The following is a 23,597-nucleotide window of genomic DNA, read 5'->3' as shown; positions in this document are numbered from 1 at the left end:
ATACGTATACTGTATAGCCTTTTTTGGTGCATATGCTACCAAAATGACAGCCAACCTATGTACATCTTGCTTAGATTCTCTTCCGAAGTGGACTCCTGTATCAAAGCTTCAACCTGTCCTGGAACACTTAGTACAAGGCCATCGCGTGGATCTATCCCTCGTATTTTGTTCCTCAGGACTTTAAGAGCTTTTTGGATGGAGCTGTCCATATTACGATCGTACATTATAGTCTCAATAACATTGACCAGTGAAACTTCATTATCCCTCATAAGCGAAACTGTTACTTCACTTGATTTCTTGAATGTCCCTTCTGTGCCAACAACTCCCAAAGCATCATGTAGATTCTGAGTTAAACGGAATGGTACAATTTCTGGGACAGGTAAGCGTCTTCCTTTCTCAAAGAGACAATCGAAATCAACATGCAGCACTCCACCGGTCTCAATATTCAAAAGGATGTTCTCGCAGTGCCTATCTCCAAGACCAAGGATATGTCCGACCATTGCCATCACTGCGTATGACCTCGCATAGGTATTTCTCGCATTAAACCAAGTTATAGGATCCGGGAATGTCTCTAGAAACCACTGGTACAAGATGGGAGGGAAAGAACTGAGCTGCTCACGGTAGAACTGTAATTTTTGGTTTTCAGGTGTATGTTGCCACTTCTCGCACAAATTCTTGAGGCTATATTTGATCTTCAAGCTCTCATATTTTGTGACAAAGATTGATCTTAACGTAATAACATTAGGAACAATCTCAAGCAACCCACAATCCTCTCTTAATGAGAGAACGGAATAAGTTGTTATGCCAAGATCTCTTTTCATTGAATTAACATCCCGTTTTAGTAAAAAATCCATAGTCGTGGCGAACTGCATGTACTGATTGTCCTGCCGGACATCTTCCTTCTTACACATAATCCCATAGACTCTACCATCGGAGCCAATAACACTCAGTTTCTTTGGCTTTTTCAAAGAGGAGAATACTTTGTAAGATGACCCAAACCTTGCAATCGTGACGACAGGCTGGAACGGCCTGAATGATTTCATCGACTGAGCGGAAAGCGGTGAGACCATCTCCAAGTTAACCCTTACAGGAACAGCCATATCAGAGGGAGCCATTGACATATCAAATCGGAAATCTCTTTCAAGCGATCTTCCTGACCTGCTGTTGATATTTTTGATATCCTTGAGGCAAACTTTGGTAAAAGCTGTCGTTAAATCAGCTGCATCTGAGACCAATTTTTGGGCACTATCGGCATGTTTTCTGTATTTCTCGATAATCTCTCTTCCACGACTGACTCGAGAAGATGATGTTGAATTGAGCAATACGGAAATATACCAGAGTATGTGTGATGGATATTCGACAGTGAGATTCAGTAGAATTTTAGTTATCAGCTCCGAGGTTAACGGATGGTCGTGTAATAACCTGGATAGTAATTGAGTTAGGACCGGGTACCAAATGTATGCTGGGCTATTGCGAAGAGCCTCTTCGATATGTCTGCATATGTCCTCAGTCGCTTGCCTCAATGCTTCACGCCTACTGGCTACTCGTTCTTTTATAGATTCTGCCGCGATATCAAGCCAAAAAGTGACAACCTTAGGCAATATTTCCCTAACCTTGATAGTGTTCTTTTCAAAAGCCAGCAAGAAGTATGAAATGGACATATATTCCAGTTTCCCGTTCGTCACATATCCTTCTGCCTTTTTCCTCTCCAGTAGCTTACTATAATATAAGCCAATTGAGTAATAAGGCTTATCCCATTGTGGATCAAGTTGAAAGATCTTTTGATACTGCTCAATGATTTGTTCGGACGCCGAATTGTTTGTTAAATCCAGCCACTCCGTATACTTGAGAAGAACAATGGCCTTATCCCGTGGTTTTAGCATTGGATCATCTTTGTACTTTTCGTTTATTTCCCTGACCAGTTTAACAGCTCTGTCATTTTCACCTTGCTTCAGTAGTATTTCAGCAAACTCTAACTCTGTTTGTGGATGGTTATATTGCAAACAATGCATTAGTGACTCGGAGGCGAGATCAAGTCTAGAGCTATCCCGACAAAGTCTGGATAAATTAAAGAAAGTCGTGCCCAGATCTCCCACACTGTAAGGCTCCTCTTTGAGACGGTCGTAGGATTTTCTCATGGACAGGATGTAATGATTTGGTTCAAAATCTGCACCGACCCGTCTCATGCGAAAGTCCAAAGTCTCCGTGCTGTTTTGAAACTGCGAACCATCATTGCTTGCAGATAGCAGCGATATGTCGTGGAGACTGTGAAGCTTCATTAGCAACGCCTGCTTCTTTAGCAAAGTGGTGGCGATAGTGGATGCCGTGAAATGAATTCCGGTTATCTTGAAGCACCTATCCAAGTATCGCCGAACTTTGTGATAGTGTCCCGCTCTAACATAGCTCAATGCCCTCGCAGTATTATATTGTAGTAGAAGCTCTGGATCTTTGACCTCTCGTAAGGTCTCAACTCGGTCAATCCAGTGACTTAGACCTTCAAACTTTCCTTCCAAGTTGGCAGCTTCCATACCCATTTTATACCACTGGGTCATCTCATCATTTAGCACCTGCTGCCTTCCATTGGCTAACCGTTCAAGATGAACGAGTAGCTTTGAATAAAGCTGATGATCGTACATGGATGTCAACATTTTGGTTTGTGCGACCGACTCATCTGCAAATGATCCAAGAGTATCGTAGCAATCTTGTGCCATTTTCCAATTCTCAGAGTATTGCAGCTCTTCGATTTTGGAAGCCAGCCGTCCACTGCTGAACGTCTTCAGTAAGCCATCGATTGAATCTATATCACCTATCTCTTCGTAGGTTTTCTGTAACGACCTCAAAAGTGGCTCATCTTGCAGGCTTTGATCAAGCTTTTGCCTATAACATTTCTCCAAATAAAGTGCAGATCTCTCAAAAGAGTTTGTTTGCAGCGATCGTTGTGCTAGCAGCACAGGTGGGAATGAATCCAGAAAATCCTCTATTCTTCTCAGCATCCCAATCAGTTTAAGTTCTTTGATAATGAAGGTGCCATTGGACTGATAATATGCCTGTTTATATTGAGTAATCCATTTCTTGCAGTACTCGAAAACACGAAAGATCGACTGATAGCACATTTTTAAAGAATCTATCTGTAAATGATTCAGACCATCCAAGTCAATCTCAAAAATACTTTTGAATTCTTCGATGATGTTAGACATGATTACTGCGTGATTAGTATCTGGATCGGCCTTGATTATGACATCCATCAGAACGTAGGGGAGCAGGAAGTTTGAGAATGAGCCATCGTCTTCTCTTATCAAGGACGAAAACACATGCAGCGGATGATCTTCATCTGTTCCAGTCTTGAGAAGGTCTAAACATACATTTTTTATCCATGGCACATAGCCATCTCTAAACGTGTATGAAGGATATCGAAGCGGCACATATTCTTTCCACGATTGAGCCAGATATAGAGAAGAAAGAAGCGGGTACAAGGTGGTCTTGGAAATGTTGTTAAATCTGTCCCACAACGTTGATTCTTTTGGATAAAGTTCTCTTTTATTGACGTCCCAAGAAGCAGAGCTCAAGCCACAAAATTTGAGCGATTCTTGCATCACAAGGGCTACAAATAGTTGCTTGCTTGGATTTTCACTCTGCCAGAAAGCGGGGACTAAAATATCGTTGGTGACCCAGATGAGAAAACTTATAGTTTGATTGTGGTTATTAAGGTCATAAACCTCGTTTGTTGCTGTGGAACCTCTTGGTATTTTATGCTTTGTTGCATCCAATGCTCCAATAATGCTGATACATCTTGCACTTTTTTCGCATAATAGTCCATCAGTACTCTTAAATTTGTGCGATGTGTCAAGCAGCGATCCAAGTACAACGATGACACTTGTAACAGGGTCAACTTTGTTGAACAATTCAGCGGACCGTTCTGTTTGCTTTCTCTTTAGATAAATTTCTAAATCGTCTAAAGTTTGATGAATCACGTATTTGTTCGTGCTCTTTAGATTGCTTGCAAATACAGATACCCAGTCCGTGCTGTTGATAACATGACTAACAGCTCGAGCAAAATTCCCATCTCTTGATAACACATCGGCTTCTTTCTTTGTTAATAGAGCCAATGTAAGATATGGCTTTATTTTCAGTAAAAGGTTTCTTTTGTACTTCACGAGTATATCTAACACGTCATTAACAGTTTCGTTTAATTTACTGTCGAACTCATCCCACCTTTGAAGAATAAAACATATCAGACCATCAATGACAGTAGCGAGCTCCTCTTCATCCAAGGTCAATACAAGAAGCTTCCAACATTTCAGTGCGCTCGGTCTGACTTCGTATATTTCAAGTCCAGTTTGCAAGCAAATGCTTATCTGGGCCAAAGAAGCGATAATCGATTTCCTGGCTGCTTGTTTGATGAGAAAAGCGATACCATTAACAACACGGAGTTTTTCGAAGTACGTTGTTCTCCCTTCGGCATCGTGTATATCACTTGAGAAAACCTGGAAAATCCCTAAGATGTGCTCTTGAAGCTTTTTTTGGAAACGTTGCTCTTGTTCTGAGTTCCAATCCGAGATATTCTTATATTTGGACCCATGTCTCTTGTCTTTGTCGAAGTTTGTCATTACGTATCGCAAAGCGATTAATACCGCATCGTCATTGCCTGTTGACGTTGACCCGTCCACTGAATCGGTTTTAGAGAGCTTCAGAACTTCTGCCAAAGTCTTATAATCAGGAAGATAAGCTGAAATGTATCTTTTATCAAATGATGGCACTCGATTCGAAAATAAAGATTCCAAAGTATCAATTGACAAAAGCCCGTGTTTTACTAGAGCCACGGCGAATATCTGCCTGCTATTTTTGTCTAAAAGTATCTTCTTTGTCTCATTAAGCTGTGTTACGTCTCCGTCGCTCATAATCCGAGCAATTTCACTAAAGACATCAGACTTGTACTGGGTCACAGCATGTGGAATAATGTACCTTTGATAGATCTCGAGGATTGTCTTAGCGGAGTAACCCAGTAGCCAAATCAGCCGCTGGAAAGAAACTCTTCTCTCCAAAAGATTTTTACCTATTTGCCTTAAAAGTATGGGAAGAATAGGAGAGAGTAATTGATATGGAGTTTTTCCAAGTGTCAATGCTACGCTTCTTATTTGGAACGCGACCATTATATGCAGAGCGTAGTCATGGGAATTGAAAATATCTATCAGCTTCAGTAGAAGCGTGTCAAAAACTTCGCCGGAAGCAGTTATAGCCAGCTGCGCCCAGGCCATGACGGAGGTTTCAGTCGCATACGGTGCATCATTATTTTGCAAAAATTGGACGAGTGCTGCCGTGTTTTGATCATCAGAGTTATAACTCGAAACATTCCACAGCGGAATGAGTCTTGCACTTAGAACTCGCAGATATCTGCTAGTATTGACAAAGCAACCTTCCACAAATGCCAAGGGATGCTTCTTAGGAGTCGCAACCTGAAAGTCTGATAGCTGGGGCGGTTGATAATGAGTGAATATTCGCTGTAGTGTAATCAAGAGTGCCGCAAGTAACGACTCAGGGAAGCTTATGAGTTCTGGATTCGACAGTAAAATCTTGTTTAGCAGCTTGTATGACATACAATTTTCTGACTTGGGCCTGTCTGTGTCTATAAGACGGTATATGCTGCCCTGATGGATAGAATCGCAAATCATACATGTCTCCCACTTTTCTAGCTTAATGTTTGCTCTCTCTGCTTCAGATTCGAAACATGCTAATTTGCCTAGTGTTTTGATTAGGCCAATGAGGTCACTGAAATTCTTCTCCAATAGTTTTGCCTTTATAATTCTTGCTAATTGCATCATTAGTGTTTCCAAATTATCATTAGGTTTGAGTGTTATTTCACTTGGGATCAGTGAGAGTGGTAAGGATCGGCCTGTTTCAGAAACTGGATAAAAGTTTCGGAGCAAATAATAGTAGAGGCCTTCAAACTGAGAGTCATTCGATGTGTAATGCGTTGAAAGGCGCTTTAATAGTTCGTAGTCGTCTGCTTCAGAATACCATACTCTACTTTCGATGTCAAATTTCAGTTCGCTGATGGGTGTTGTTCGTCTTCGTATATCAACCTGTATCAGATATAAAGCCATGTTGGTATATGGTATTAAAGTGGTTTCCGGTTCTGCTGCACTCAAAATCTCTCTAGCGTCGAAACCTTCTGCTAGGGGGAAATTCTCGGTGAATATGGATATATTATCATTGACTTGATCACCTTTTTTGGGTACACACATCGAATACACCCGTAACAAACACTTTGAAATGACGAGATCATCTTCCCGGCGCCCAAACTTGTTTCTGAGAAACATGCTCATTATATTAAGTGTAAATCTTAGCTGATCTGCAGAAAAGGCTTGGGAATCAGGTGCGTAATACGCCGTCTTGTTGATAAAATACTCTACCACCAACGACAGATATTTGGCTGGTAGCTGTGCGAGCTCATCCCCTAACTTGTGCTCCTGCAACGAACTGAATAGATAAAAGACCATTCGTATCAGTTTTTGAAAGTGAAAATCCCACAAGTTTACGCCTAGAGAAGAATTTGACATTGTTAGTGAGTTGCCAAATACATCTGGAGGTCCCGCGAGCCAGTAAAAGATAACATAGAGTCTTCTCAAATTGTGGATTAAGAATTCTTTCTCACATCCATCTGCAAACACTTGCATCAAGTTCTTCTCACATTTAGCCACAATCTCTGAAATGAATTCCGATAGTTTTAACTTCCATTGATTTCCGTATAGTAAAACAGTTGCATTACACCAACCGCCCAACTTTCGTCGCAAAAACCACATTCTGTGAGGGACCATGTAGTTAAGTATTGATATATCTAGTAAATCGGAAACCAGCGTTGTGAGATCACCTTTATTTTCAGATTGTTTCAGAAGGTACGGCTTCGATCGAATCAAAAGGTCCAATACTTCGACCGAGCTAGCAAAAATCCTGTTATTTTCAATTATATCATTTCTTTCAGCATTTCGTAAGTTCCGAATCATGGTATTAAGGATCTTGAGACTCTTCAGATCATCGTTACTCGTCTCGCCATTCTCATTCGAATGACCACCATCAGCAGCAAAAGGCTGTATCAAACGGGACTCTTTAATCGCCAACTTGAGTTCATCTAAGTATCTGACATGAGAATCCATCCCCAGAAAGCCTTAGGACTTTCGCAAGAGTCGATAAGCGACTGCTTTTTAGTTGAAGCGATGCCCATGTTTTCTTTGAAAGATCAAATCCTTAACGCGTTCGAAGATCTACATGTAATATGACATACGATAAACATATGGAAGTAGAAACAACCATTGAACCCTCTCAAGTATCTCTTCAGATCTTGGCGATTGTTAGATAGTAGTTTCGGCTTTTATGCCATCCTCTGGTATCTTGGTTTTTGGAGTTCACTATAATTATCTTATATACTGTTACAACAAAGCTGTGTTGCTACTCGTTGGTTCTATCCCGCGTGGAACTCAATGCATTTAAGCCATAAGGCTACTGCTGGATGCCAATCTGGTTTCCAGACTGTTGCTGCTCTTGTTGCTGGGCCGCTACAGCAGCAGCAGCAGCTCTCAGCTCCTGTTCATAGTTGAGCGGTCTTTTAAACAACAAAATATGTGGTTCTGGTGCATGGCATTCGAAATGCTCCCAACCGAGTGACTGTGTGACTCCGAGACCTCTCCACTCATCCTCTGTAAGAATTCTTAGCGTACCAGTCTCGGAATTGAAATAATCTGAAGGTATCATTTTCAACATCGCCTTGGGCAGCATGACATGTCTATATTCATGTGTATCATCAGAGTAACGAGGTGAATAGTGGATCGATTCTTGAAACTCTAGCACCCTTGCTCGTTCTTGTTCTGTGAGTTTCCTTCCTTGGAATGCATGGTGATGGTGATACATCCTAAAGAGGGTCAATGTTCACTGCTCTTCAGTGTACTGTTCACTAGTTTTCGAGGCCCGTTGAACTTTTTAGAAGTTGTTGATCTGTTAGATCGTCAACGAACGAAGAAGCGAAAGGGCTTCGAGAGAAGCTCATACAAAACGCGTAAGTTGCAACAAAGTTCAGCCATAGAGAAAAAAGAGCGGCTGTGACTGTCAATTAATCTCCATTATACTGTTGCGAGTTACGAGAGATTAATCGGTAGAGATAGAGAGCTCATTACTGTCAGTAGGAGATGGAAAGTAACGTCTTTGTTGGTGTGAAATTTTCTCCCAATGGTAGTGGTTTATCTGATGAACTCTACTCAGCTGATCCAGCACGGTTTAGCAAGCTACCGAACAACTACGACTACATTCTGCTTCCTATTACGAACGGCAAATACAGGGAGAGCGTAAGGAAGCAGTTTCAGGAATTCAATCAAAGAAGACAGCGAGAATCACATCCAGGTTGCGTATTGAAGATCAAAGAACCTCAATTGCAAGAGCTGTGCATCCCTCCATTCAACGTTAGTAAAACTAACAGTCCAGCGGCCTACATTGGGCTTTTATCTTCATGGTTGGAGTTGGAAAGTTCAGATAATGCTGTAAGGGAATTGTCCTACCAAGTGTTGCTCAATGAGTGCAGATATGCAAGATTTGTTGGGATCGATAAGCTTATAGTAGCTCCGCCACGGGAGCTCTCTGATTTGTTAAGGTACGCCCAAGTCATCTCAAGACTACTAAACGATGAAGCTATCTCGGCGCACCCTCCCATGCTGCTATCTGTATCTCTACCATTATATGAGGATAGCGATCCTCTTGCTACGTGGGAACTCTGGCACACTATAAGGAAATTGTGTGATTATCACCCATCGCTGACAATATCCTTGGCTGTTCCGCGAATAAGGGCTCCATCGCATGTGCTAAACAGGTGGCTATGTGAACCAGTATCGTGTTTACTGGTATCGTCATCCATATTTGCCACAAACCAATATGACTATCCCGTTTTGCATAAATTCAATCAGAGTTTAATAACAAAATTTCAACAGATCAACGGGAACTCCCAACCCAATTCCAATGGTGAGCTCTGCATTATCTTGCATGGTATGGAGAAATACGCCGGTCAAATAAAAGGGGGAGAGGCAGCATACTTGGAATATATCAACTATCTCTTAAAGAGAGGTGATAAACAACTCATAACTCAAGGTAGGAACACTATCAATTATAATGGAATAAAAGGTAAGAGAACCAATAATGGTAATAATAACAATAATAATGAAAATAATAAACTAATAAGTCATTCACATCTCGATATGCATTCTCCCAGATTGATGCCCCCATTAAAGCCCCACTCAAATAACCTGTCAAACTACGTGTACTCAGTCTTCGAGAAGGACGTAGCCAAATATGGCATGTATCAATTGGCCATCGAAAAAGCCCTGAAAAAGCTAATGTCTGGGAACATATCAGAGCAGCTAACTATTCTGATTGCCGGTGCAGGTCGAGGACCTTTAGTAGATCGAACGATGCACCTCCTAAAGCACATGAAGTGCCAGAATCAGATTCAAGTGATTGCACTGGAAAAGAATCCACAAGCGTGCTTATACTTGCAGAAACGAAACTTTGATTTGTGGAACAATCGCGTGAGAATTATCATGGAAGATATGTGCCAATGGAAAGATGAGACAATCAAAGTTGATTTATGCATCAGTGAGTTGCTGGGGTCATTCGGCTGCAACGAGCTATCTCCCGAATGTCTATCTGCAGTTGAGCGGTTCCATTCTAAGCCAAGTACAATATTTATACCACAGGCATACACGTCTTATATTGCTCCGATAGCATCGCCGCTACTCTATCAAAAGTTGAAAAATCGTGAAGGTGGACAAAATTCACCATGGGTTATGCACAATATTCCTTACTCTGTGTTGTCATCGAAGATCAATGAATTGTGGTCGTTTCAGCATCCTCTAGGAAAAAATGATGAGAACCAGTTCTCGAAGAACGTTAACAGCGAGTTCAAAATCAAGTACAGAGGAGAGCTACATGGTTTGGTAGGGTATTTTACGGCTCAGCTGTACGAAAATGTTATGTTATCGACAGTCCCTGACGACTCAATTGTGAAATTGCTTCCCGGTTCCCTAAATGGTGACGAAGAAATATACACCCAAAATGCTTCTCATCAGCGAGGTGTTTCTAACAGTGATGTGACTGTTTTTGCGGATAGCACTTTGGGGGAGAGATTTAAGAAGCTAGGACATACGCCGGACATGTACTCATGGTCTCCGTTAGTGTTCCCGTTGAAGCAGCCTTTCACAGTGACAGACGACACAGAACTCACGGTTTTTCTGTCACGAAACCATTCACCGTTGGAGAAACGGACATGGTATGAATGGTCACTGGAAAGTTTTGTTTATCTAGTTGTGTCGGGCTCACCTTTACACAAAATGTCGGCGGGTACACCAATGGCTCAATCTTCTAAGAATGGTCAGAAAGTAGTTGCAACAGGTGACAAAGGCATACAAGGATCTGAGGGAGCACCTTTCGACAGCTCGATACCAGAAAATGCTTTTTTGCCGCGACAAGAAAGTGTTTGGCAGAGTGTTAGCGACATACATGGCTTGAGTGAAGCTATGAGTAACACCGCTGAACCAATGTTCGATTTGAAAAATGAGAAAGTGGACGTCAAAGCAGAGGAAGACTCCGAGGAAGAAGTACACGTACGAGTCAAAACTGGCGTCTCAGCATTTCACAACGTCAACGGAAAGTCTTCCTCAATTGCGCTGTGAAACTCACACGTCTTAAATAGCTTTTAAGCCTAGCAAGCTTTGTCACATTCATTTTAAATATGCCTCTTGGATCTCCATCAATTGACATTATGTTGTCCTAAAGCCAAGTAATGCTCTCTTGCGCAAAGGCCACTGGCAATTCGTACGTTTCATAGATATTACATTATTTAGTAGTCAAGATCTACCAGATGTCACTATCGCTATATTCAGGTGCAGAGCGTCAAGTTCGTTTCTCTTTACCATGGGTTGGCTTCGATTTCATCATTGGCGGCCCATGGATGACGTTGAGCGGAAGCTAATGGGGTATTGAGTTCTCTAAAATATTCGTCTCCTGCGTGCCCATTTCCAAATTTAGAGCCGTTCCCACCCTCTTCATTCGTTTCATCGCTGAGGTCATGTTCCTCGTGGTCATGTTCGCTTTCTTCGGATTTATCTTCCACCAAGCTTTCATTCTTGCGCAATTTTAGGTTCTCCTCATGAATTTCAAGAGCAGAGTCCTGAATTTCTATTGGTAATAACGGTTGAAAATATCGGCTGTCTGTGCTTCTTGTGTAAGTGTCTGTAAGTTCAGCTGTTGTTGGTAAGACTAAGAGTGGTGTCTTTTTCTCTGGAAGATACGGGTCATCCTTACACTTTTCCATCTTGACCGCTTGTGCTAACCTTTTTTTCAAAGATGAGTTGAACTTGTGCTCGTCAACTTCGTAACTATATTTGTCCATTGCTTTCAAAAGCTGCACGGTTTTTAAGCGTGGTAGCAATGCCAAAGTTGCATCTAGCGATTCGTCATTCGTTAAAGTTGTGGCAATTTGTAACCATTGTAAAAGTTGAAAGACAGGCTCCAAATGGAGTCTCGTTATTTGGTGGAACGGTTGGTAATAAAAGAGAGAGTTCGTCGTATCTGAGACCACTGGCATGTTACTACTCGCTAAACCATCGACAGGCCTATAACTAGCTACATTTCTCAAAGGCACATTTGTCAGATCGATGTCGTTCAAATCACGAATTAAGGTGAAGGGGAATCTTTGCCACATGAAACTATCAATCAGCATAGGCTTCGGTACAGTCAAATCATTATTGCGTATCCACGTTTCCAAACTCGAAAGATTTAACCTAATTTGAATGGCATGAGCTCTCGATAGAACTTTTTTTTCTTTATCCTTTAACATCTTGTTAAACAGAGTTGACGAGAACCAGTCAATGGCTATTGAGAGACATTGCTGTTGAAATAGTGGATGAATCTTATGCAGATCCAACACATACGACAAAGCACCAAAAACTTGAACTATTTTCATCGGAGACGCCTTCATCTGATCTTCTAAGGAAGGCGGGTATAAGTGTTTCAAAATGTCATTATCGAAAAAGTGTGATTCAGCCTTCTTCTTCTCCTGCAATGCTAATTGTTTTGCTTGTTTTCTCTTTTTAAAAAAATTCCAATCTCTCTTGTATAGCGTTTGCTTAACGTCTTCTATCGTAGTATAGGAAAGTATCGTGGGATCCATTAGTGGTACTACTCTTGAGCGTATCGCCGAATTTATCTCTATCAGCAAAGTGTGCAGAGTATTGATAATATCCTGCAGGATTGTTGGATATCTTCTGAAAAACCCTTCGTCTCTGCATAAGTAATAGTACAAGAACGATACTGCACTGAGCCAATATGACTGTATGACTATATCACCCTGCGTTTCCAGCTCAGGATTCAAATCTGTTGAGATTGAGGCAATAATTCTAGTCAATGAAAGATGGATCAATGATTCGACCAGTGGAGTGGATTCTAACTTATGATCCGCATACCGTATACATTGGAATAGTAAGGCAGCAGGGTAGGTTGTGGTATGAGGATTTTTTCTGGGCAAAGAGATTAATAAGTCAAGAATTTGGGGGATATCAAAATCGGAGAACTCCAGATATTGGTTCTTTATCAATCTATCAAATTCAAAATCTTCCGTAAATTCATTAAATGCCCCATCATTTGCTGTAAGTGCTGAAGACTCAGTCTCTAAATTCAAATTGGCCATTGGTAACTCGACACTGTCATCGCTCAATGGGGAAAAAGTTTGATATTGTGAGATGTTGTTCTGGTCGAGAAATTCTGCCATGGCTGAACCCGGTATCACAAGGTCCCAGGCTTTGAGCCCATCCGAATTAGGCTTATTAAAGTTTATCTCATCAATAAAGGAGAATAGCTCTGTGCAACAATTTTGCCGATTAAGCTGTATACACCACATAAGCGGAGTAAAATCAACCAAAGAATCCAAGAGGTTAAGGTCCAAATTTCTACTATGCTGGTGCAAAAGCTCAATGTAGGGCGAGTGATCGTAGACAATTGTATAATGAATAAGTGCAACACCAGTACGCGACTTGTCATTGACATCTTTTACTTCTATAAGAAGCTCTTGGAATGTACGCAATTCTTCATCTCCTTCTTCATTGTCTGCCATGAGAAGTACCAATTGCCACCAGGGATCATCCTTCACACTATCATCATCTCTATTGATATTTCGCACAGTCTCTTCAATTTCAGCCACTTTACTGGCAGAAACGTCACCAGGGATCACTGCCAAACTCTCTTGTCCCCAAATATCATCCATTGCCCCTCTGGTGGATTAGATAGTAGCAGATATAGCTATCGACTAGCTGTATCAATTAGTTTAAACAATGGTATTACTTAAACCAATTTCCTATTCTAAGTCACGTGCTTCATTTCCCGCTAAACGGATAGGCGTCAGCAGTGACAACTATATGCATTTAAAAATCTTGTTAGTGATCTTTCCCGCTAAACGCATGTACGTACACTATGACCATTGTATGCGCTTAGCGGCTGTTAGAAAATTTGGCCGCTCCCCGGCTGCCCCACTAAACCATATGAGAAACAGTGGGGGGAGGCGAGCGCATCAAGTCCGCCAAAGGTCGAGGGCCCTGGATCTTACTCTGGAAGAAAGCACAGCTATTGGTCCTTCAAGGGTCCTTCGCATTAGTAGATCTATTCTTGTTTCGATTTGCAGCTTCTAGTATTAAAGGCAGGACCTGGGTGCAGATTTAGTAGCCTGTAATTCGAAATCTGTAAATCTTCATGGCATCATGATAGGTAAAAATCCAAAGAATATAAGTGAAGTTAAATTTCAACAGTTGGATACCAACGATTTGGACAGTGTTCGTACTACCATTGTGGAATCTTCCGTTAAGCCCGCGAAAAAGACTGACTGGTTGGGGTGTGTTACTGATGATGAAGATTCAAGTTCGGATCTATTGTACTCGACGCAGACCTTTCGTCGTTTGAAGAATAGACATGTTCAATTGATTGCTATATCAGGTGTTATTGGTACTGCTTTATTTGTTGCCATCGGGAAGGCTCTATACAAGGGTGGACCAGCATTCCTGTTGATTGCGTTTGCATTATGGTGTGTTCCAATTTTATGCATCACTGTTTCCACTGCTGAAATGGTTTGTTTCTTACCTGTGAGTTCTCCGTTCTTGAGATTGGCTGCTAGATGTGCGGACGACTCGCTGGCGGTGATGGCAAGTTGGAATTTTTGGTTCCTACAATGTGTACAGATCCCCTTTGAAATTGTCTCTGTGAACACTATTATACACTATTGGAGGGATGATTACTCTGCGGCAATCCCACTAGTTGTTCAGATCGTACTGTATTTTTTGATTTCTATCTGCGCTGTGAAATATTATGGGGAGACTGAATTTTGGTTGGCATCTTTCAAGATCATATTAGCCCTTGGATTATTTCTATTCACTTTCATCACTATGCTTGGCGGGAACCCCAAGCATGATCGTTACGGATTCAGATACTATGGAGAAACCCCGTTCAAGAAATATTATCCCAATGGCGATAAAGACGCTGGTGCTTCGGTAGGTTATTTCCAAGGTTTCCTAGCATGTTTGATTCAAGCTTCATTCACGATCGCAGGTGGTGAGTATATCTCTATGTTGGCCGGTGAAGTGAAATTGCCAAGAAAAGTATTGCCCAGAGCATTCAAGCAAGTGTTCTATAGATTGACTTTCTTGTTCTTGGGGAGTTGTCTATGTGTCGGGATCATTTGCTCTGCAAATGACCCTGCGTTGACTGCAGCAATTGATGAGTCCAGACCGGGGGCAGGTTCATCTCCTTATGTGATCGCTATGAACAACCTGGGTATCAAAGTTTTGCCAGATATCGTTAACGCAGCTCTAATCACAGCTGCTTTCTCTGCAGGTAATGCTTACACCTATTGTTCCTCAAGAACTTTGTACGGTATGGCACTCGACGGGTACGCTCCAAGAATCTTCACAAGATGCAACAAACATGGTGTCCCAATTTATTCAGTATTGATCTCTTTACTTTGGGGCCTGATTAGTCTGTTGCAGCTCAACGACAATAGTGCCGTGGTGTTGAATTGGTTGATTAATCTAATTACCGCTTCGCAGCTGATAAACTTTACTGTCCTCTGCATAATCTATCTCTTTTTTAGGCGCGCCTATCTTCTTCACAAAGATATCCTACCAAAGCTACCTTTCAAGTCCTGGGGTCAACCATACACTGCCATTGTCGGGCTAGTCTCGGCAACTGCGATGATTCTCATTCAGGGATACACGGTTTTCTTCCCAAGTCTATGGACAGTAAGAGATTTCCTATTCTGCTACCTCATGGTTTTCATTGATATAGGAATTTACATCGGTTACAAATTTATCTGGCGCCGTGGCAGGGATAAATTCAAAGATCCAAAAACAGTCGATTTTTCAAAAGACTTGAAAGAAATCGAATCACATGAAGTGGACCACTCCTTTGAGAAGTTTAGGCACTACCACGAAGCATAGTATAATATTAAATAAGGGCATATACATATCATGACACAACCAATACAAAAAAATAAAAACCGATCGCGCGGCGCGCGCCAGGCGGTAAAACTTCGCCGCTTGGTGGGTAATGTGCGACAATCTTATCAGTTAGGAATGGTCGTCGGAGAGACGCAGGATTAACTATGTCTTTGATATCTATCTACTCATTGAATGCGAAAATTGCGGCATTGATACGCTTGTATTCGAGGCGACTTTCCCCTTCCGTAAGTAGTACACCTGATCACTGTAATCTAAGCAATCTATCTCTTGACTGGGGCATTCGGTTCCCTACTGTGGCCTTTTTTGAATTTCGATGACTTTCGCTACTCGAGTTGTCAGTAGATACTGGCTCATGTGGGCGTAATATATGAGTAATGTATTTTGAATAGGTTTTTGGGATTTTGATCCTGTTAATGGAGTTATCGATGGTTGTGTTATGAGTAGCCTCAGTAAGTGGGATATTTCAATGCGTCATAAGTGCCATAAGGGTTGCAGTAAGCGTATTTCAAGTACCTATGATAAAACAACTATACAAAAGCTGACAGAAGCATTTAGCTTTGATTATCCCAGGAAGAAGGATAATTGGGGTCCTGCAGGTAAGGACTATTTGAACTCGACTTATAGATGCTGTCATAATGAGCGGGGCTCAGAATCAGATGACGACTTTACATATACTCCATTGGAAACATTTAGAAGCCCGATGTATCCATTATCGCTGCCACCACCAAGGTCTGACGATGATATACGACCGGCGTCATCGAATCAAGAACAGAGTGAACAACAACAACACCAAAAACAGGGATGCACAGAAAGGGCTAGCTCACGTTTTCTGAACTTACAAAATCAATTGCTGCTTCATGATCTATTTTCGGGTGATATTTATGATATTTGAAGTGGGTCCTTGCTCAGGTTGAGCAGCAACGATTTGCTGCTAAGCTCGTCTTCATTTTCAAACCAGTTCTTGATCACTATTGCAATCTCATTCTCGTCATCTCTTATATAGCACAATAGGCCATTGTTCAATTTAAGAAGCCTCTCTTCCGTAATATCGGCAGCCTTGGCCGAGCTTTTCAAACTCATCAAGAATTGTATTATTTGTGATTGTAGTTCCCATGTTTTCATCTGCGTTAGCCCATCAAGGAAGTTATCGTACTTCTTATCCAGGCGGTATTCTCTCATCGATGCTGAAGTGGTGTTAATCTTGTCCCTGTTAATTCCAAATAGACCTCCCATGATGTCGATCCCCCAATTATTACTAACTGGTGGTCCTGCGTCTTCAGAAGAGTTGGCGCCTCCACCGAACAACTGATCGACACCATTGATCACTAGCCTTAATGGGGAAACGTCGTCACTTTCTGTCTTGGCATCAAACCAGGTTGGTATGGATGACCGAAGTTCTTTGCTGATCTTGCTGTACGTAGTATACGCGAACGGCTCTCTTTTTTGTGGGCGCTTGACGTCAGTTCTTTGGAAGGCTGTTTTGTAGAATTGAGCTATGCCCTTGCATAATTTATAACTCAGGTCTTCCAAGTATTGAGACTCCCAAATTTTCGTAAAAGTAGGCTCACAAACGATGACCGCTAAAATATCATCGTAGTACCAAAACAGCAAGTTATAATTCTTGGATTCGCCATCTTCTTGCTCCCTGACAATTTTTTTCACCTTATAGCTCATGGGCAACATCTTAGAACTAAGCGGAGAGATTAAATACCCATATCGTGATCTTTTACTTAGTTGTTCATGATTTGTCCTCTCGTTCTGGCCGCCAAGGGTACCCCATTTGGGGACGTAGTCCATGAGTAAAGAAATGCTATTAGAGATGCCAGTTGTGGCCCCAACCTCATGCACCGCATCATATGCAAAGGATATAGGTAGTGTCAAATTGTGTAGTAGTACCTTACCCTGTTCCTGCAAGGTTTCTTGATTAGTACTCGCACCATTACTTCCCTCCTCAGGGCCATCCATTGTATTGTCATTCTGTTGTGGCGCTTCCTTATAATGAGCATTTCCGGCTAAAACATGGCTCGAAAGCTCACCATACACTGCATGCATGTGATATATCCAATTCGATAATTGTGGAATAATACCTATGTCATTGGAAAAGTGTCTAACAAGACCATATGTTTTATAACCCAACCTGAGATTCTTTGTTTGGTCCTTCGTTTCATTAAAGTTCGGCAGGTGGTAGACTAGTACGTCTTTGATTCCTAGATAACTTTCTGTCTCTAACAGTATGTTCTGAGTAATCAGAGACTCCCATGACTCTTCACTATGCTCAAACTCGAGCTCTGCCATCTTACAAGAGTCGGGCCATAATCCAGCAAGACCCCGTCGTATGATGGCCTCAGGTTTCAGCAGTATATCTTGCCAAAATGAAACTACATGCTCATTGAGTAAGTCAGTCAATTCTCTAGCATCTGTAAATTTACTAAAGTAGCCATTTTGCAAAGCGAAAAACTGATAACAATACCACATATGTGATAGGTAGAGTTGATGAGGTATCTGAGATGATTCATTCTCATCTTCGACCGAAATGCATAGACTAATGAAAAATCGCGATTCAACTTTGATAACCAATATAAGCTCTCTAGAAAGTTCAATGATTTTTTCTTCACTCGATTGAACATCGCTAAGTGAATCAGTAAGCGACCAAATACCCTGAATCATACCAATTCTTCCCAATTTATCATTTAGGGAAACTTCCAAGTCCTCGAACGAGTGGTACAGCAGCAGCTGCTTATGCAAATCGTCTTCGTTCTTGCTTTGAGAGGGATCGAAAACAGTGACATATTGCAGCATAGCTGCTTCAATTAGAACGTTGCTAGGCAATAAGTTTAAACGACTTGAGATTCTTAGATATTCAAACTTCAATAGTTGATCACTTAGTGGTGATTCGTTGCTTATGACGGGAACTCGCTTAAGTCAAATATTCATTGTGGGAAGGTGAAAAATTCGGCAAAGAGTGTGAGGCTAAAGTACTAGTCTTCAGCCCTCTATCGATTGATTTTGCTTCAAACATGGTGTTAGCCGATTTGGGTAAGCGGATCAACTCTGCCGTCAATGGAGCTCTGTCTAATACGCAAGATGACTACGCTACGACCGTGGATTCCATGTTGAAAGCGATCGTCACTGCTCTACTGGAATCAGATGTTAACATTAAATTGGTTTCGAAGCTTAGGAATAATCTAAAAACCAAATTGCTTGACTCTAAGGCCAGTGGTAGATCTACATCGAACGGACAGGTGAAAAAGCTGATTCAGAAGGCAGTCTTTGATGAACTATGTGATCTTGTAGATTGCCAAACGGGAGAACCGTTCCAACCCAAGAAGAAGAAAACTAACGTGATTATGTTTGTCGGTTTGCAAGGTTCTGGTAAGACAACATCATGTACCAAATTGGCTGTTTATTACGCCAGAAGAGGATTTAAGGTCGGGCTGGTCTGTGCGGACACTTTCCGTGCTGGTGCCTTTGATCAATTAAAACAGAATGCTATTAAAGCCAATATACCCTTCTATGGTTCTTATACTGAGACAAATCCTGTAAAGGTAGCTGCAGAAGGTGTTGCCAAGTTCAAGAAGGAAAAGTTCGAAGTAATTATCGTGGATACTTCCGGTAGACATCACCAGGAGGAAGCACTATTCCAGGAAATGGTCGAAATTTCAAGCGTGGTCAAGCCTAATCAGACTATCATGGTATTAGACGCGTCCATTGGTCAAGCCGCCGAACAACAATCGAGAGCGTTCAAAGAATCCGCAGATTTTGGTGCCATCTTGTTGACCAAGATGGATGGCCATGCAAAAGGTGGTGGTGCCATTTCAGCAGTAGCTGCTACCAATACTCCTATCATCTTTATCGGTACTGGTGAGCATATTCACGATTTGGAGAAGTTCTCACCGAAATCTTTTGTCTCCAAACTTCTGGGTATAGGAGACATTGAGAGTCTACTCGAGCAGTTCCAGACTGTTTCCAATAAGGAAGACACGAAGGCAACCATGGAAAATATTCAGCAAGGTAAATTTACTCTTCTAGATTTCAAGAAACAAATGCAGACTATCATGAAGATGGGGCCACTATCGAATATAGCGCAAATGATCCCGGGGATGGGGAACATGATGAGTCAAGTAGGAGAAGAGGAAACTTCAAAAAAGATGAAAAAAATGGTTTATGTCTTAGATTCTATGACGAGGGAAGAGTTAGAATCTGATGGGAGAATATTCATCGATCAACCTAGCAGAATGGTTAGAGTCGCCAGAGGTTCAGGAACATCTGTATTCGAAGTGGAAATGATCTTAATGCAGCAACAGATGATGGCAAAGATGGCACAATCTACAAAAGCAGCACAGCAGGGTGGTGGTATGCCAGGAATGCCAGGAATGCCCAATATCCCCGGTATGCCCAAGATGACCCCACAAATGATGCAAATGGCTCAGCAAAAGCTAAAACAGAACCCAAGTTTGATGAAAAACATGCAAAGTATGCTCGGTGGAGGTGGTGGCTTCCCAGGGATGGGAGGTGGTATGCCCGATATGAACGAAATGATGAAGATGATGCAAGACCCTCAAATGCAACAGATGGCCAAGCAATTTGGTATGGGAATGTAATTTACGCAGAAGCCATCTGAACATCTGCACATCTGAACATAATACAAGCAACTCGACAGTAATCAGTAATTGTGTAAAACTAACATATGATAAATTTAAAAAAAAAAGAACTTACGATATTAATCATAGTGCAATGTATGCAAATAAAATGAGCTATTTACTTTTTCTTCTTGTCAGTTTTTGATCTATCCTTATCAACCTGTGGTAAGTTATCGAGCGACACGGCTCCAGTAGCTATCAGTTGAGGGTCGATAATCTTTTCTCTGTGTTCATAGAGAATCTTATAACCCGATTTGATTGTACCTTCGGTAACCTGTAGAATTTTACCTACCTTAGCTGCAGTAACTGGGAGTTTGAAAAGCAAAATGTTTAAATAAATCGAAACCACAGCAATGGTAATTGGTGACTTACCTGCAATTTCTTCAATTTCCTTACACTTCTTAGCGGTATACTCGGCAGCTGTTGTTAATTGCATAGGAAGACCCAAGTGAGAGCAGAATCTTGGAATATATGTCAAGTTCTGCGCACCACTCATATTATCCGTGTCAATCTTAATAAACCCATCAGCGCTCTTCTCTCTCAAGATTCCCTTCATTATGCTCAACGTCTTGAAGAACTCCTTAGTCTTAACGTGAATAATAGACTGGATTTCCTTAAATGTTCTAGCCACGTCAGCACGTCGACAACCAACAAAGATAGCTGCTGCCATAATACTCTCTGTGGATTTACCTTTAAGTGCTTTTTCATCATGACAAAGTTTATACGCTTCTTTAGCACAATCCTTGACAATCTTCGGCAACTCGGCTGCATCACAAAGCATAGTAATCTTTGCAAAGACACCTTGTAGTTCGTTATCCTTCTTGTCCATCACATTCTTCCCCTGTGCTCTGTTCAAATCTCTAGTGGCCCGCAGATCACCTCCTTCACCTTGCCCAATCCTAGTCGACAAGCTGTTCCCGTCCAATAAAGGATTCGATGCTTCACCAACACGACTAGGATCATCACCATTTTGGTCGTCATTGGAAAATGTACGCCATTCAGAACGTGTATCGACCAACTTATCTGACAAGACCAGCCCACACAATGCACAGACGATATCTCCTTCACTGAATCTTTCTGCGACTTTTGGCGGATACACTTTGCATTCAGGACAGGTCAGCACTATATTCAGGTTGGGCCCCCTCTTACTGTTACGTTCACGGGCCAATACGGAAGCAGGAGCAGACATCTTTAGACCAAAATTCAGTGTATCCGCTGTTGTGGGAGTGATGCTAGAGGAATAATCGAAAAGCAACCCAACTGTGAAGTCGGCTTTTCTTATATTGGTGGTTTTATCAAGTGATCGTTGTTTAGTCAGATTTTTACTTCGACTTCAAGTCACTTGATGAGTTGAAACTTAAAAGTGACAAAATCACACTCAACAATCTTCAAGGCTCCAGAGCCTTCGAAGGTGCCCGAATCATCCAGCTTAACTCCAGTCGATCAAATTGGCCTTATCTCGTTTTTGAGGAACATTTTCCAAGTATTTGAAGCTTCAGAAAGCCTAGTATCATTCCTTTGGTTGCGAGCCTCCTGTAGTTGGACGAGGGCGCTTTTAGCTCGTTGATAGTTGACCGTTAAATGTTTAGCACCTATTAAAAGCAAGTTGCAGTGCAGACCGAAGTCAATGACATCAAATCCTTGTGCGTAGCTCCACTCGGCTCTTGTTGGAGTTTATCGCTCCAAATGTGCTATAACCCCTGTTTCAATTGGAGATAGCTGGGGACAACATAATCCGATTCTTACAAAGGTCATTTCAACACGTACAACGCTTGCTTGACCCTCGAATGGGCTCCTATGGGCTCCTATGGGCTTAAATAAGGACTAGTAAGCACTTCACGTGATGGGTAAGTATCGGTTCGAAATGAAAACAAACCTTATAGTGTCAAAAAGTTCAAATCACTACTGATCGTTGAACTTCAAGAAGTGTTAGACGATTCAGATCGGTGAATTGAGACTATTGGTGCCTTGCAAAAGCTACCTTTGAATAATGGCAGGAGATAATGGCACTTTTGAAGGCACTTCGAGCGTTTCTGGGAGCCCTGCGGCCCGATCGGTATTGCAATCGCCATCGAGGGCACACATAACTAGGAGTCCAGCAATATCACCAGCCAAATTGGCACCCAATCACGCCATTTTCATGGCCAACATTGATAGCTCACCGACAAAGAGAAAGGAGGAGTTGTGTAACGGCAATAGTTCGTCATCCACGAAAGTAATAGAAAATTTACACGAACAGATTGATACCCTAACCAACACGAATCTTCAGCTCACAGTGCAATCGCATAGTTTGCTGGACAAGCTCGAGACAGCACAGCAGAGGGAATCAAAATTGCTCGAGAATACAGCATCACTAAAGCATGAAAACGAAAATATTGCCTCCATGCTCAACAGGAAGTCCAGAAAGTTGAGAGATGTGGAAGATGACTATGAAAAATTGAAGAAGATTTATGATGAGCTCTCATGCGAGAAGTCTGAACTGGAAAAGAAGTTTCAAAGCACATCAGATAAGGAAAAATCTCTTGAACAGCAGGTAGAAATGGTTCGAGTGCAATACGACGCCTTGGTGGATTCACAGGATTACTATAAGGAACATTATAGTTCTGAAGTTAGAAAACTCAAGGAACAATTAGGGTCATTGAAGAAAGAGCAGCATTCCCAACTAGAGCGCCATAGTGCAGATATGGATCTTTTAAGTGAAAAGTTGTCAGAGTTCGATGTCAAATCAGATAACATCCAACAACTGGAAAAGGACCGTTTGACGCATTTGGAAGGTAAATGTGATGATATGGTCAATCAATTAGATTTAAACGCTTGGGTGAACCTATACAAGGAAAGCGCCAGAACGCTCTTGGATTATGCTGAAAAGATGAATATCACTCTTCCACAACAGTTCCACCAGCTCACACAGGATCCAGACTTAGCTGCTTTAGATGCTGAGACTAATCAATCGACTTTGTCACCTATGATACCATTAAAGATATCCAAGGTAAGAAGTAACAGAGCTGCGACTTCACCAAACTCAAATACCCTCTCCACCTCTACGCATGCTAAAAGAAGCAGCTTCTACGGCTCGGCAACACAATTTCCGACATCTGCATCTGGGGCACTGCCAGGTGTCAAGAGGTCTTCATCAAGGCGTACAAATAGCGGCAAGTCTGATAAAACTAATTCTTCAGCAGATTCATCACCCGTCTTACGCCAAGTCGCACGAAATGCATCCTCACCCTCCCCTAGGATGGGTTCAGCATCTTCATTTCGAAGGAACTAGTGTCGTATCGACCTGGTTATCGCATTATACAGTTTCATAGATCAAATTTATAGAGATTTGAACGCATTGGATCAACTTCAAAAGGAGCTGGTATTATCAAGCTGATATTATCAATTCATGAACTACCCATTAGCGAATCTTGGAAACGGCATC

General features: G+C 41.7%; 9 protein-coding genes across 9 annotated transcripts; 4 read left to right on the top strand and 5 right to left on the bottom strand.

Moving 5' to 3' along the window:
• Positions 1-35: 35 nt before the first annotated feature.
• MEC1 (protein kinase MEC1) lies at positions 36-7,151 on the bottom strand (the record flags this gene model as incomplete). The annotated part of the gene is made up of 1 exon (XM_003680590.1): positions 36-7,151. The coding sequence occupies one exon, from the start codon at positions 7,149-7,151 to the stop codon at positions 36-38; it is 7,116 nt and encodes a 2,371-aa protein (XP_003680638.1).
• Positions 7,152-7,494: 343 nt separating this feature from the next.
• Positions 7,495-7,902, bottom strand: CKS1 (cyclin-dependent protein kinase regulatory subunit CKS1; the record flags this gene model as incomplete). Its single annotated transcript, XM_003680589.1, has 1 exon — positions 7,495-7,902. One exon carries the CDS (start codon positions 7,900-7,902, stop codon positions 7,495-7,497), a length of 408 nt encoding a protein of 135 aa, XP_003680637.1.
• Positions 7,903-8,177: 275 nt separating this feature from the next.
• Positions 8,178-10,706, top strand: HSL7 (protein arginine N-methyltransferase; the record flags this gene model as incomplete). The annotated part of the gene is made up of 1 exon (XM_003680588.1): positions 8,178-10,706. One exon carries the CDS (start codon positions 8,178-8,180, stop codon positions 10,704-10,706), a length of 2,529 nt encoding a protein of 842 aa, XP_003680636.1.
• Positions 10,707-10,942: 236 nt separating this feature from the next.
• On the bottom strand, positions 10,943-13,294 carry TDEL0C05350 (uncharacterized protein; the record flags this gene model as incomplete). Its single annotated transcript, XM_003680587.1, has 1 exon — positions 10,943-13,294. The coding sequence occupies one exon, from the start codon at positions 13,292-13,294 to the stop codon at positions 10,943-10,945; it is 2,352 nt and encodes a 783-aa protein (XP_003680635.1).
• A 490-nt stretch (positions 13,295-13,784) lies between these two features.
• Positions 13,785-15,512, top strand: AGP2 (Agp2p; the record flags this gene model as incomplete). Its single annotated transcript, XM_003680586.1, has 1 exon — positions 13,785-15,512. One exon carries the CDS (start codon positions 13,785-13,787, stop codon positions 15,510-15,512), a length of 1,728 nt encoding a protein of 575 aa, XP_003680634.1.
• Positions 15,513-16,412: 900 nt separating this feature from the next.
• CCZ1 (Ccz1p) lies at positions 16,413-18,332 on the bottom strand (the record flags this gene model as incomplete). Its single annotated transcript, XM_003680585.1, has 1 exon — positions 16,413-18,332. One exon carries the CDS (start codon positions 18,330-18,332, stop codon positions 16,413-16,415), a length of 1,920 nt encoding a protein of 639 aa, XP_003680633.1.
• Positions 18,333-18,550: 218 nt separating this feature from the next.
• SRP54 (RNA-binding signal recognition particle subunit SRP54) lies at positions 18,551-20,134 on the top strand (the record flags this gene model as incomplete). Its single annotated transcript, XM_003680584.1, has 1 exon — positions 18,551-20,134. The coding sequence occupies one exon, from the start codon at positions 18,551-18,553 to the stop codon at positions 20,132-20,134; it is 1,584 nt and encodes a 527-aa protein (XP_003680632.1).
• Positions 20,135-20,291: 157 nt separating this feature from the next.
• Positions 20,292-21,362, bottom strand: SUA7 (transcription factor TFIIB; the record flags this gene model as incomplete). Its single annotated transcript, XM_003680583.1, has 1 exon — positions 20,292-21,362. One exon carries the CDS (start codon positions 21,360-21,362, stop codon positions 20,292-20,294), a length of 1,071 nt encoding a protein of 356 aa, XP_003680631.1.
• An 801-nt stretch (positions 21,363-22,163) lies between these two features.
• SHE3 (She3p) lies at positions 22,164-23,444 on the top strand (the record flags this gene model as incomplete). The annotated part of the gene is made up of 1 exon (XM_003680582.1): positions 22,164-23,444. The coding sequence occupies one exon, from the start codon at positions 22,164-22,166 to the stop codon at positions 23,442-23,444; it is 1,281 nt and encodes a 426-aa protein (XP_003680630.1).
• Between the last annotated feature and the right edge of the window lie 153 nt (positions 23,445-23,597).

The sequence above is a fragment of the Torulaspora delbrueckii genome, chromosome 3, assembly GCF_000243375.1.
Source record: "Torulaspora delbrueckii CBS 1146 chromosome 3, complete genome".
Classification (NCBI taxonomy): Eukaryota; Fungi; Ascomycota; class Saccharomycetes; order Saccharomycetales; family Saccharomycetaceae; genus Torulaspora; species Torulaspora delbrueckii.
Note: the sequence above shows the minus strand (reverse complement) of the source record. Positions and strands in the feature narration are given on the sequence as shown.